General features: G+C 38.3%; 1 protein-coding gene across 6 annotated transcripts in view; it reads right to left on the bottom strand.

Moving 5' to 3' along the window:
• Positions 1 to 15716, bottom strand: part of FARS2 (phenylalanyl-tRNA synthetase 2, mitochondrial) — a 232483-nt gene that overhangs the window by 175996 nt on the left and 40771 nt on the right. For 5 of the 6 annotated variants that reach the window (XM_041714574.2, XM_041714570.2, XM_072924102.1 and 2 more), the window contains one exon: positions 1743 to 2377. The exons of the other annotated variant lie outside the window; for it this stretch is intronic. In XM_041714574.2, the coding sequence (XP_041570508.2) occupies positions 1743 to 2360 (618 nt within the window). In that variant the 5' untranslated portion in view covers positions 2361 to 2377. The remainder of the gene's footprint in view (positions 1 to 1742; positions 2378 to 15716) is intronic. 6 annotated transcript variants of the gene reach the window in all.

The following is a 15716-nucleotide window of genomic DNA, read 5'->3' as shown; positions in this document are numbered from 1 at the left end:
AACACGTCATACACCACACCGCTATTCCTTCTTCATCAGTATAGAGAGCTCTCCAACAACATCTTAATCATTTTCTTGGGGAAAAATAAAGGAGAGAAAATGAAAAATCTCCAGTGCAATGAATTAGACTGTTAAACACTGTACGTTTCTAGATAGAACATGTCAGCGAAAACATTATTTTTTTTATATATATATATATATATATATGTTATTTATATAACATCTGTTCCCAGTTATTCATATCCTATTATTAAATGTTTAGAGTAGAAAGAAATAGTCTATCATTAGGACCACAATTTCTGAAGTGGTATATTCATAAACAAGTAGTTCAATGATTAGAACAATCACATCCAAGGTCGCAGAAATTTCATCCCGCAATAATGTTGATGTTATAATTTTGTGGCAAGTAAATTTCCAGCTGGATGACTGAACTTCTGCACAAGTGAAAAAAAAAGTTATGATGAACCAAAATGATTAAAAAATGGTATTTTCTTAATATAGTATTGTGTACCATATACCCTGACTATATTCATAAATAGGTCTATGGAAAAAGAACAGCAAACAAACGAGGCTGGGTAAGTCTGCAATATTTCCAGTTTGTGGTTACCAAAGAAGCAGCTGCAGGCTGGGTTCAGCACCACACAGCTCTCAGGACACCTGCGGAGGCAGGCATCAGTTCTCAATGGAACGAGCGGCAGCCGCACAGGGTGGCAAAGTGCAGTGCAGGCAGCACAAGCCCCTTCCATCACAGAGAAAAGCTGTGCTCTATGATTACCTTAGTTTTCCCTCAGGCATCCAAAGGCATCAGGCTTCTCTGCCAAGCTCCTGTCACCCGTTGGCAAGCATGTTAAGAATGGTCTACATCTCAGTATTATTAGAATAAGCGAGTTTTAGTTATAGAACTGTGAATTTGGCAGTATTACTACAAGCATACACAAATTATACAAATCAATTACTATTTGGAAAACAACCTGGCTTATATTTACCACTGATCAATGATGCAGCAGAGTACTTAATGACACCCAGGCATTTGCAGAACATGCAAGCTGTGCCAACAAAACATATAAACTTAAAAGTCCTGGACAACAACCTAGAGCTCTTCAGCTGATGCCTCTGGACTCCGATGGGTTTGCTGTGTATGCACCACACGTACATAACTATTGGCTGCAACAGGTGAATCCTTCAGTGCAGCTTTAGGATGAGATGAAGAATGGAAGAATTCCTTAGAAAATGACATTCATTTATAGCCAGTTGGCACTATTAAAAGAAAAAAAAAATGACGACAGTGAAAACTGTACTTTGGAAGTAGCTGAAACAACTCGCATTCAAGGAATCCTTCAAGAATTAATTTGATAGAGTCTTTGGTAAAGTTATCTCACCAGAAGAGAGTTGTGACAAAAATAGAATTGAGTTGTGCAGATCATTAACTGAACAAGTTTTTTAATTTCAGACTATGTTTCACTTTGCTAGCTTTCAATAATATTGTCTTTCCATTTTTTCACATTTTCCTAGGGAATTTTATAGTTGTTTTCAAATTCAACACTTTGTCTACATTTTTTCACAAATTAAAAATATTGCTTCATGATAAATAACTTGATCTTTATCAATGCGCAACATAACATTGTGGCTGTAAAATGCTTATGTGCACAAACCTTGCTTACATGGATGAAGTTTGCTTGTAGCAAACACAAGACCAAGCAACTTACCCAAAATGTTTTTCACCCCAGCTAGAGAACTCATACCTCATGGCAGGAGAAGAGGCGCACTCCCTCCATCTGATGGAAGACAGGGTAGTGGGTGTTGTCAATCGTGTCTCGGCGGTAGACATCTCCCACTGCCAGAAAGGCGTCTAGGCCAGAGCGTATCAAGTCCCACTGATGAGCTGATGTATGTGCTCTTAGCATGTGGTCTCGATTCAAGTAATAGTTATCCTCTTTCCTTCTGCTGGCATGGTTTGGTGGGATAAGTAAACTATCAAAATTCTGCTGGACTGTAACCACCGGAGAAAGACCATCGTACACAGAAAAGAGTGGAGTCCCGCGGCGTCCTAGGTAATGTTTGTAGAAGTGCTCCTTCACCTGCTCCTTGATTAGCCACAAAGGGTGATGTTTTCTGTTGTGCAAGTTCTTCCCCACCTTGGAAAGAATCTTGTCTGTGACATTGCTGTAGTCATCTTGAGGATAAGATTTACCAAGCAGTTCCACAGTATTTGAGCAGGGTGAACTTGCAGCAAAATCTGAAGGTACAGACTTGGATGAAGAATGCCTTGAATGGGTGGGAATTCCTCTTACCTTTACTTTTGATGATAAAGCTGTTTTAGAATACTTAGCTACTCTCATGAATTTCCAGAGCATTGCCATTGCAAATGTTTTATGACCTAGAGAAAAAAAAAGGAATTAAAAATATTTGAGTTAGGAACTGCATTGTTGCTGCAGGAATTGCTATTATCTTAGGGATAGACAAATCCAAATGTCTGGTTGATTAGCATGATAAAGTTCCCATTATAAACCACTCTTCTGACTTCAGAGGATGGAAAATACCCTTGTGGCCAAAGTTCAGCTGGGGTATTTTATTCAGTTTTCAGGCTTCTGCATGACTGCATCAGTATTAATGACTCTAGACCTAGCCTGAACCCCATTCCAGATGATGCTCTTTAAAGATGAATAAACATCAAGCCTTCTTTGAAACAATATTTTTCATCCAATTAAAACATGTGGCAATAACTTAATATTACTTAAGAGAAACTCAGAAACTTAACAGTGCCCTTCAGCAGTCAGAACTCGCTTACAGTAAGCAATTAACTTATTGCTGTATTATCTCCTCCATTAGCAGAAGCTGTTCCACATCTACCTGATGCATGTGGCATGCACTATGCAATCATCACTAATTCTTCTTTAATGCCAAACAAGGTTAAACCAGTCGAACCTTTCAAACTACTGAACCACTACGAAAAAACAGATGGCCAGACAAGTAACATATTTATACATAAACAGCTTATTAAATTCGCATATGAGTATTGCACAAGATTCACCATAAAGACTCCATGAAGTCAGAACCAAGGTTAGGGTTTTGCAGTGATCACAAAGCCCTTTTTCCATATGTTTCCCAGGATGGCTATTTGCACAGCTTCCACAGCTGTACAGGGGAGGCAGGCTTGTCAGATACCAGGAAAGCAAAGTGATGAGATTCTTCAAGTTGTCTGAACCAAAGAACTCATTTCCCATCAAAGGGCCATCTTTACACATCCTCCCTGTTCACAAACAGGCTTTGTGCTTCATGTGTACACAGCTGCATTCTCTGTAGAGTTCAAAGATAATTCTAAAACCAAAGAGTTTTGAGAGTGATGAACCTTTCAGTCACTGCATATGCATAAGCCCATTCTGAGATGAAAAATTACTTGAAAAACTATAGTTGGGTTTTAGAAATATTAGCAAAGATCCCAGTAAAATAATCAAGCATTAAAATCTGCCTATTATGGAATGGGAAAACAGAGGCATTAGAAGTTAAGAGACCAGGGAAATGTATCTACTATAAACTGGCTTGTATTTCTCTATGAACCAAGAATTACAGGGCCACAGGTTTTCTGAGTGAAATAACTTTCTGTGAAAGTCATCTTAAAGAACTGGGGGAAGAAAGGGCATAAGCAACAATACATACACCACAGTCTTCAAGGGATACAGTCTTTAGGATTACAGTATCTGGCTAGCTTTCCATAGGAACATAAGGAAAATAAGTGTAAGTAACAAAATAAACAAGGTGAGACTATTTTTCATGTTCTCACGCTTCAAAATATGTATGCAAATGAACAGACATACTAGAATAGAGAGTCACAGAAAAAACAAATCTGTAAAAGGTAATAAGTATGGTCGCATTTGGCTTTCTTTCTTCTGACTTATCTCTAGAAGTTTTCCATTGGTCTATTTCCTCAAAGCATTGTATCTCAATCAATCAAAATAAAAGCAAGTTAAACCTGGTGGGGAAGTGTAAGATTACTGAATATTTTGTTTAATCCTTTTTCTGGCACAATATCTTTAGAAATAAATAACAGCTTATTTTATATAATAACAGCTATAAATTTTATCTAGTCTTGAAACTTTAAGGATGACTGCCTTTGGTGGGGGGGGGGCAGTTAAGAGTTTACAAAACTATTTCATCAAATTAACTCTTGATCATTACTGAGAATGTTCTTCAATAAATGAATTCACACAGAGATCTGAAAACACTCTGATAGAGGCTAAGCAAGGGATAGTCTTTACATTTTGAAAAGAGACCCCATTTTCCTGAAACATACGTTCTCCTTCATGGAAAGTGAGTTCTCATTTTCAAACAGCTGCTTGAAATACCCAGTCCTAGTCAGATAATGAATTCAGCTTCCCTTAAGTAAATATCACCATCTGCCCATACATTTATTTTTCTAAAAACTTCAATTCAAAACTTACACATAACCATAATGCACAAAAAACTCCCATAACTTTATCGTGATTCTTGTGGTGTTTGCTGCTTTCTTAAATATCATTCCTCTGAGAGTCAGACAACCATATGAGAAGCTTAACTTTCACATAAACAGTTTTGATGATTGTAAATTTATGGAAAAAAAAATAAGAACATACCAGAAGTATTGGGGGGGGGGGGGCACTCTTGTTTAAGACTCATTGTTTTTAAGAGACTAGTATATACATCTTCAAGGGCTTACCTGATTATATTTCAGTATTTGCAATGAGGAAACCTGCTATCAGTTTCTGGTAGATCAGAAAAACTATCTTTTTTCTAAACAAGTGATATATACTCACAAACTTGTACAGGAGAAAAACCTCCAGTGAACTTGTATCAGAGTTTTCCTTCTAACATTATGCCTGTGTCTTAAATAGTTGAACAGCATTATTACCTGCATTGTTATTCTAATTAAAAGCAAAATTTGAGCAGTAAATAATGTGAGCAGTAAGAAAAATTATAGTTTTTAGATGAGTCATCCAATGGCCAAGTACTGCAAACAACAGCAAGCAAGCACTAAATGTACCCCAACATGGTATCACACAGAGTTCCAGAAACACTGAAGTCCTACACAACACTCTGCTGCCTCCCTCTCTCACCACAGAGTCACGTATTCCTTTCAGAATCATTACAGAAAAATTGTATTGGACTTAGTTGAACTCAACTGGTGATAAGTTACTTTTGGGCAGAGAAACCACAGAAGAAAGTAAAATATGTTTACACTCTGCAGACTGTACAAAAAATCTTCAAACCAAAGTAAAGTTTACCAAGGCAGAGAGCAATACTGGAAAATAAAGACATCTCTTTACTTTCTTCTAGCAATTAATACCTGGTGTTAAGAACACACTAATTACTTATATTCTCTTATAATAAACAGAAATTTATGCATGTATGCTTATTTATTTCTGTCTACATTTATCTAAATGTCTGGAAAAGCAGTTTAAATGTATCTTTTTCTTTCTTTATTTCCACCATGCTTTCCATTTGGCAGGGAAACAAATCTGTTTTCTGTGCACACTGACAAAACCTGAATCCCACAGCAAGGCCTGCCAGTCAGCTAACAAGAACAGCGAGCCAAACAGCAGCTGCAGGTCCTGTAGCTGAAAACAAACACATAAACAGGAAATAGCCATTGAACAACCACCACTGGCATCTACGATCCAAAGATGGCAAAGCCCTCCACCAGCATCACCAGCGACTCCTGCACTCTGGGTTTGACAGTGGCTCTGGCTCCCAGCTGGGAGCCAACACAGGGCTTTGGATGCAGACGCAGGGCTTTGGAAACAGGCTGTTCTGCTGGCAGCTCTCCGTGGGGTTTCTCAAAGATCTGCAGGTACATGAGGCACCAGACCCAACACCTCCTATTACACTTGTCCCCAGCCAGACAGCACCACTGATACATTCCAGGGCACCTCAGCTGCTCCATGGGCTCAGGTTGCTGGACCTCAATCTCCATACTGAGATGTCTACTCCAACTCTAGTCTTGGATAGGAATGACATCATACATTACATTATGCCAATACGCCTGGAACTCTGCTTGCACCTAGCTCATGCTTTTGAGCAACTCCAAGGCAGACCACAGGACAGGAGGTGGCATCCACACCACCCAGGGGTGAAGGCGTAAGAACAACCCTGTCCCTGCTGTGCAGAGACCTGACACCAGTACAACCACACCTGCCAACATCAGTCCTGTATCACAAACCCTGTGACACTTCTACGGCAGTTTCAACCGATGGGCAAAGCTCCTTCCCCCTCCACAGAAAACCAACCATTCCCCATGCAGCAGCCCAGCAGACATTACACGTGCTGAAGTACACCACAGTGAGGAATCTGACAACAGTGAAATAGCAGACAGAATACATCAGAAAAAAAAAAATACCACGGTTTTGAAGCACATGCAAAAGGCAGCTTGATTTGATAAGGGACCATACTGCTGTTCTGTTAAGGAATGTCCTTTCATGTCTAAATCCAGGTTTCCGTGTCATAGTGCAGCAAGGAATTAAGACAGCATTATCACAGCTGCAATGGTATTTGTCACAATTCTTCACTACCCAGCTGAGGCTTAGGAAAGAATCGTAGACTCAGTGAAATTCCTCCATACACCTGCTTTGAAAAAGGACGAGGAAAGAGGGGCAGTTTAGCACAATGAAAGGAGACAGTGCTGTGCATCAATGTTGTTTTATTCACTCACCTCCCCTGTAAAAATGGAAGAGAGAGAACGCTCCTGTTTGAGCAAACTGGAGCCCAAATGGGCCAGCTTGTGGGGCCATTTGCTCGGTATTGGCATCTGTGAGCCAAGGGCACCTTCGCTCCTGCTGACCGCTTTTCTCTCTGCCCTGTGCTTTCTACAGCTTATGGTTGCAGAAACACAGATGGGCTACTGCATACATAAACCCAAGTACATGACGGGTTTGAAACCAAAATTCTACAAAGATGAGAGTCTGTCTCCTATCCAAGAATAGCTAATTAATGCAAGACTCTGAAGTGCCATGGAAAATGTTAGAAAAGTTGGGCTGCCACCATTTTGTGATGTGACAGCTTTTATCTACCGTATGTGTGGGGAGGGGAGTTCAACCAACATAGCATATGTTAAAACAAAACTTATAAACATATGTTAGGCTGCTAAAATTGGACATTTACCAGTCTGTTAGCAATTTAGCTAAGCATTGAATTTTAGTTTTGAAAACTGTGTAGGCATACAGCAGCAAATATCATTGTATTGCCATGACGGTATCTGCCTTGCATAGGATAAATTATTTTGCTTGCAAATCTAATAACAAGCTTGGATTTTTTAATGCTCATTTTTAAATGATGATACATTGTTGCACACCAGAACAGACTTCTACTGAGCATGCTGAATTTATATAAAACACACAGACTTCTGAAATAGCCCTACAGGTAAATTAGAATGGATCCATTTTAGAACCTGACCTTCCAAGGGCAGAATATTATCAGATATCCCCAATGATGGCTAAACACCATTAAAATACTTCATGAACTACAAAGCACTGGCAAGATAACACAGCTTTCAAGTATTTGGCTCTTAACTTTTTCATGTACTTGGAGTTCATCTAGTTAATAATCTGTCAGTAAGTTGCAGAAACACACAGAATAACTTTTTATTCTTGTTATTTTGTTATTTTTCTTGACTGAAGCAAAAATATGTCATAAGCTGGCTGGGTGTCTGCTCTCTAATGGTGATACATTAATCACGATGCCACCTTCAGCAACATTCTGAGGCTTGCAAGACAGAGAGAAAACTAAAAAACCCTTTCTGGGATAAGGCATGATTCTGCTTTTTCTCAGTGCTACATATAAGACCTTCTTAAATATGAAAGGTATTAACAACCATGCTCCTTTTCCACTAATGCAGAAGATGCTGATTGTCTGAACAAAGGCCAGCACACCTCATGGCCTGTCTTACACACATGAGCACCTGGAGGCAAGCACAGAAAATATGGTCCACACTGCTGAGGCACATCCTCAACTACCTGCACCACTCCCTCAGGACTGCAAGATGGGCCAAGATAACCACAGCGAGCAGCAAGTCTTTGGAGAAGGGAATGTACCTCTGGGCAAGCACCCATTTCAAAATGTCATGCATCATCCCTTAAGTCCACTCACAATCCAGCTGCAGGCTAGATATTGCAAATTACGACAAAATGCTATCCCACTGCAACAAGTTTCAGTGCCCCAAGCAGGCCTCCAAAGGCTGCTGCAGGCTCTGGTTTCCTGCTAAACAGTGTCACTCCAGGATTGTTCAGGTTCATCTGTAAGTCTCCCACTTACTAAAAGGATAATGCTTCCAGACACATGATTCAAGGCAAGTAAAATGCATTTCAGTAGCCAAAAGACTTGTGAGCTCTGTAGCTGTGCTGCCAGCTGGTATGAGACCATTTCAAAGACTCATATAATCAGATTTCAAGACAAGTTATAGTGAATTTGTTTTAAGCAATTTAGTAGAGTATCTACCCACTGGATTTGTGATTAGCAAACTAATCAGGTACATGAAATTGCTGAATTATTGAGACAGTATATAATTTTTCAAAAGAAATGTATACAGCATAAATGACATTAGGAGTTAAAGACCAAAAGGAAAGAAATTCAGACTTCTGGGTAGGTGGAAAAGCACCAAACTCTCTAACAAGCAAAATTCAGAAGTAAAAGGTGAAAAGCCTGTTTACACTATTTTCATTTGGACTTGAAAACAAACTAATAAAAATAAAATAAGCAAATTCTGAGGAAAGAAACTATGGTTGAAAAAAGTAATTATATATATATGCATGACAGAAGATTAAACTAAGGAACATAACCAGGAAAAAAATCTGATTTTCTTTCATTTATACACTAATTTTTTTTCCCACAAACTAGAGTTTGTTATTTACTGAAGAAATGTCAATAAGGCCCTTTAGTGGTAACTTTCAATAGTGCATGATGATCAAGGCACACAGAACTACTAAAAATTAAACAGCTGTGAACCAATTGCCTGCCAACATTCCTGTGTTCTGCCTTACCTCCACAATGAGACAAAACAGCTAATAGTCAATTCCATATTTTAAGGGAAAATCCTCATTACACAAACATATTTTGAATATATTGCATTACAAATTATAGACTGAAAAGGCAATGCAGAAATTGTTCTTCAATATTCTCAAATGTTTCTACTGCTTTTAAATATATCCATTTTTCAAGGAATGCAATCTGAAAAAACACTACCTTTGGCTGCTGAGGGAATATTCTTTTTCCAATCTCTTGAAAATATTGCCAAATAGCTTTCTGCATTTGTAAATAACTGTCAGATGAAAGGGACAGAGACACTTAAATACCTATAAAATCCTCACTGCAAGATTACCACTATTTCTTCCGCCTTTTTTCTTTCAGTATCTGCAACTCATTATCTGTATTTTTTGACAGATGCATGCACCACCAAGAATTTTACTCCTATAGAGTTTCATATGAGTAAATTTAAATTTGTTTTGAAATTAAATATTAGCAGTATTTATGTGTAGTAGGGTACTTTCTTAGTTCTCACCAATTAGCTTCACCGTTTGGGCATAATAAAGACTTTAGAGACCTCATCCTGCCTTAAGAGGAAGAGGTAGTGACACCTTTTTTAAAAAAAGAAGGGGACACATGCAGACTTGGTAACAGTGCAAAAGACAGCAGGCGAAACCAAATTATTTAGATGAAACTTACCAGAGGAGGCAGCTATCATGAATCACTAAGTTTATCCACAAATGAGAAAGTCTTCAGCTTTACCTGCTGTATCCCCATAGTACTGATTCTAATTCCATTCTTCTGGAGAACTGGGGAAATCTATGACTTAGCACAGATCTCCAGATGTTCTCCTTAGTAATACCCTAGTCAACATGGTATAGTTAGAATAATTTATGTATTATTATAAAATAGCAAGCATAATTAGTATTTTAGACCCAGGAGTTATTTCATGGTTGTAATAGACATGTAACCAACAATATTTAAATCAAATGAGCCTTTCTTAGGATGCTTCAACCCCAAGTAGCAGCAGTAATATTGTAAGTTTTGTGTCATATCAATTTTCTGTCACATCAAGCTTTAAAGGATCAGTTTCACAAATTTGCTATCATCTTAAGCCAAAATATCACCAGAGATCCACACCTCAGACCTAGCTGTGATATGAACTTGGTTTCAACTCAAACTCTAACTCAGCTGTGATATCATTCCTTGGTCTGTCTCTGTTGCAGAAATAATGAAAGTGTGAACAGACAGAGCCTTTATCAGGACTATGTATATTTCAACAGCCAGTCAAAAAAAAAAAAAGAAAGACACAAATATCTCTACGGATTTCCCTTCAGAATCAGTAAGTCTCACAGACTTCAGGATGGATAAGAAGAGAATATGTGGATGTTTGTAGTGGAGACTCCACTGCAGTACAGCACCTCCGAGTTGGAAAATGCATGGTCACATGTGTACAAATAAGTCATCTCTAGTTTGAACTGCACCATCTTCATTTATCTGTCATGGGCTCTGACAAAGCATTTAGAAAAAGATTAGAAGGCTCCTAAGGAAGGAACTACATTTCCCCGCCTGGGGCATACCACTTGTCTGAGGTTGGTAGGAACAGGTCTGAAATATTAATGAGTAAGCCATTTGTCAAGAAAATTATGCAAGAAAACTTGGCAGCCATACTAAGGGGTTTGCAATAAGATACCAAGCTAGGGCAGTGCACACTAAGCACTTAAAAGATAAAATGGAAAGGAAAAAAAATTTTTAATCACTTTGATTTGCCTATCCACATTCATAAGTTTTGGAAAAAAACCAGTAAATTAATGAGTAAGTAAAATATCACACTCATTAATAACAGGTACTAACTTCTAAAAGGGCCTATGGGCTACTCCAGGTCTAGAATTCATGTTTTCAGGTATTGATTCTTTCACGACATTTCTGCTAGTGACATTCTTTGCAAATAAACTTGCTTAGCAGGTAGCATGTGTGCTAAAAGGTGTTGTCATGACAGAAGCCACTTAATTATTGAAAATTCATGTATGTAAATGGGAAAAAAAAAAAACAATTCCCACAAGGGAAATGCACACAAAACCAAAAAAGCACACTCATCTTGAGTTTTCCTCACAAATCATAGTGGAGAAAAGCAAAGACAAAATTGTAACCACTCTGTCAAATCAGATGTTAAAATCTATACTCTCTCAACAGACTGAGGACCTAAATCACTTCCAGGAGTTTCCAAGTATCATTTCTCCTTAAGAGGAACTTGCAAAGGAAAAATATTTAAAGCACTTCAGTCAGACTCCATGTTTTATATTTCTTTTTAATTTTTATATATTGATATGTTAACATAAGTATGTTTTAGAGCCAGGTACACTATAATTTTATATAGCACTCTTTATATAATAAATTTGAAGGCTTAGTTTTTAAGTAGACAGTACTAGTTTTGACTGTAAGCAAACCTGAAAAGCATCCAAAGCATCACAGTATATTAAAAAGTAATCTAAAATTTGCATTAAATAAGATAATTGTCAAATAAAGCAAATTAATAATTTATTTTGGTTTACCAAAACATAGCCATAGCAAACATTGCCAAATGTTAAACATGCCCAGCACTGTGACCCATAGGTTTAATCACTATTGACACCAATTGGACTCACTGACATACCCAGAACAGTGTGATGCAGCAGCATTTAGACTTCCATTAAGGAGCACTCTGCTTTTCCAAAGCATATCTCTACATGGAATCTCGAAGTGCTTTTCAGCCATTAACCAGTTAAGCTCTACAGTATGCCCATGGGAAAAGTACTGCATTATTTATACCCATTAGCGCAGCAGCTCCCAAATCAAAAGCACTGTCTTTCAACATCCTGGCTTTCACCTCTTTTTTTCCACAAATTGTTTTGACTATATTGCCATTTTTCTCTGCGTTCGGAAACTTTTGTTATTTGCAATATAATTTTATCAACAGTTTAACAAGTATAACTGCTACTGTGAACAGAATCAAAATGTTTTGAGAGCAGCATGCCAGAACTGCCCATTAGGAACCATTCTGAACAACTAAGAAATAGTGAGACATTCCCATTGAAACTATCTTCTCTTTGAATGCACAGATTTTTAAAGCTCAAACCAACATTCCTTGAGCAAGAATTACAGAGTCACTGCTCTGCTTGTATCGTGGCTCAAATTTCAATGCTGTTGCAATTACAATTATGTACTTAGTTTCATAAGGAGAGATCAGCTGTAGAGGTAGAAGACATTCAGGGAAGATGATATAGGGAAGGTATATAAATGAAGCTTTATTGAGGCAAACAGGGAAATGCAAAACTGGGTGGACTGACCATTGCTGCTGTACCTGTTCCATGGCAGGGCTGGCCTAAAACCCAGCATGGCATTCACAAATTGTCATCTTCTAGTTAGGATTTCACCTTTGGTCACTAGGTTTATCAAACCCAAGGACAGCATTTACTTCAATAAAGAAATTATATCACAGAAGCACAGAATTATTAAGGTTGGCAGCCTGTTCCAGTGCTCTGCCACCTGAAATGCAAAGAAGCCCTTCCTCATGTTGAAATGGAACGTCTTATATTTTATTTCATGGCCACTGCTCCTCATCCTGTCATTGGGCAACACTGAAAAGAGTCTGGCACCATCCTCTTGGCACCCGTCTTTTTGATTCTTTATATGCATTAAAGAGGTACCCTCCCAGTCTTCTCTTCTCTGGACTAAACAGGCCCAGCTCCCACCATCTGTCCTCATGAGACGCTTCAGACTCCAAATCATCTTTGCATCACTCCACTGGAACCTCTCCAGGAGCTCCTTGTCATTCCTGTACTGAGGAGCCCAGAAATGCACACAGACTCCAAATGCAGCCTCAACAGAGCTGAGCAGAGGGGCAGAATCACTTCCCTCCACCTGCTGGCCACATTCTTCCCAATGCACTCCAGGATGCCATTGGCCCTCCTAGGGTGGAGGAGAGCACTGGTGAGGGTACTGTTGGCTCATGGTCAACTTGTCATCTACCAAACTCTGTTTGTTGGTGACCTCTTCTGGGGAAGTTCCACACTGTACCTAACCCCGCTGCTGCTTTTGCCTCAGATTTTACAGAGCAAATCATGTCAGCCTCCCAGTCCAGCCAGGGAAAAGAATATTATATAGGGGTTTGTCTCTCCTGTATCACTTGTGAGAACAGTCATCTGAGATTCAAACACATTACAAGATCCAAGGCAAGTAATTAAGAGTCTTTTAGTCATATTTACCAGTGAAAACCTGGCCAAAAGCCACAGCACACCATCAGCCTTATGATTTGGCTCTACAGGGGCCAAAACCCTTGGTGCCAGCCTGGCACAGCAGCCAGAGTTTTGCAGAACTGGCTCAGCAGAGCTCACACAAAGCCCACAGCAACTTCAGAGTAAAGGAAAAAGAAAGCAAGTCTCACCAATGTCACAAAACAGCCAGAGGATGTCTACCACACCATGCATTGCTACCATTACAGTAGCCCTTGAATCCAGGAAGACTAAAGACAAAACTGAAGCTACAGGAAAGGGAAATTGTCATGCCTGGTGCTGCCAGCATAGGCAATGAGAAAGAAATGTGAGGTCAGTAGCGACAGGATCCACATATTAGTGATTAATACTCCTACATTATAATCTTCACAATGACCAGTAGGCAGAGAAAAAGCAAACTCACAGTGTAATTTAAAAGCATTATAATATGCTTAGAAACCAAATCATTATTGAACAGAGATGTAGGTCTCAATGTGCAATAAGGTAGGAAAGAATGACTTGCTGAGGCCAGAATCAACTACATGAGGACCTGAGAAGGCCACAATGAATTAGCTTTATGGTAAAAAGGTATGGCCTGAACCCCTCTCCCCCACATAAATAAAAAACCAAAAGATTACTACTACAATAAGCTGCAGGTAAGGAAAATCAGGTTTTATTCAGCAAAGAAAAACATAATCAGCATCTACACAACAGCTAACTCAGACAGCCACAGATTAATGAAGTGTGCCAATATTTTTTCACGATAAAACTTCCATATTACATTCCTGGAATTCCAGGGACCATGTGTCCAGAGCTAATAAATAAAAATGATGGTTCAAAATTGTTTCCTTCTCAGTACCTGCTAGCTCAAAGGTACAATTTCCCAAGTATAGGCTATCATGTGAGCAACATAGGGATTGACTGTTTTTATTTTGGGAGTATTTTTCTCTGTAGTTATCATCCTATTTGGCCTTAAAAAAAATACTAACTTTATTTTCATGTTACTACTCTGTGTATACGCAAAGAATCAAAAGATTTGCAGGAAATTTGTCAAGCTTACAATATGACATAACAAAATCTGGCCTAGCATAGTGTATCATCTCCTTTTCTAGGCAGCATTAAAATATGAATATTGGACTCTACTTTTGAGGCTGAGTAGACAAAATCATATTCACCACATCTGATGAACCTGATTCATCTACAAATCTACTGAATACCAAATGTGAACTTGCAATTTATTCAAAAACATGTAAGCAAAACTGCAACAATTTCTATGCATAATTGCACAAACATCTAACTTCAGTACCTCTAAATTAAATTTGCATGTGACACTTTCATATTTGTAAATTACAACTAAACATTTCCAGTTTTTTACATGTTTCTAGCCCACCAGCCAAGGATGAAAAGTCTCAGGATAAAGTGTTTTTCAGTTCTGAAAGTAAAAGCTGCTATCCTGGACCTTTCTGGCATTTAATTTCTGCCATTCCAATGCACTTACTGGCATCTGGGCTAGAAATTCTCCTTTTCCACTTCTTCTGTCATCTGCTGGGAGACAGAAAAATAATTCGATTGACTCAAGCAGTTCTGATTGCTTTCAGTGTGTGGTTCACTTCTTGACACCATCAATAGACCGGATAGGAATGTTTAAGTTTTCTGCAAAGCTAAAGAGCAATGCCACAAAAAAATGAACTTTTTGTTTAGGGCAAGTTATTTGACAAAAAAAGTTGAGTGAGTTTACTGCGTAGCAAAGTTTACCAAAGAGTTGTGAAGGCTAAAATTTAAACAAAATGAAACTGAAGTCAGTCTTCTCAGTTCTCATTTACTTCTTACTAGAAGCACAACTCGAAGGAAAGGAAAACAATCAAGGCATGGTGTTAACATTTCAACATCCATTAAAGAAGAATTACGTCCGGTGGAGGGGTCTTCAATCACAGACTGTTGCAAAATCTTGCATAAAATACACCATTGCAATCAGCACCTCTGTTAATAATTACAAGAGAAGATCAAATACTGTGTACGGGCAGACAGGAAAAAACATAATAAAAAATTACTACCTCTTACTTCCAGACTGATGCTATTTAATTAAGATAGAAGCAGAGGAAAGCTAGTTTCCTGCATTATCATTGGTATCATAGACCTGCTGTGGGCATTCAGTCTTCTTTAGCACTATATGAATTTAAGATAAAATTACTATAAAGCACTCAATAAGACTTTTCTTGCTTAAAGTCTTCAAGCCAGCTTCTTCTCACAGCAGAGTAGCAAACTAAGGAAAGCTGTTCTAATGTCTCTTACATACTTTCAAATTACTTCTCTGCTATAATGATTAATTGGATACCATGCAAAGTGGGTAAATCATAATGTTTCATCAGAAAAACAAGAGCTAAATTTCAACGGTCTTTTAACCTCATGTGCTTTTCATAGCACTTTTTACAAGTTTGTTGTAAATTATAAAATAAATATAAGAACTATAGCTTTTGG

The sequence above is a fragment of the Taeniopygia guttata genome, chromosome 2, assembly GCF_048771995.1.
Source record: "Taeniopygia guttata chromosome 2, bTaeGut7.mat, whole genome shotgun sequence".
NCBI classification, from domain to species: Eukaryota; Metazoa; Chordata; class Aves; order Passeriformes; family Estrildidae; genus Taeniopygia; species Taeniopygia guttata.
Note: the sequence above shows the minus strand (reverse complement) of the source record. Positions and strands in the feature narration are given on the sequence as shown.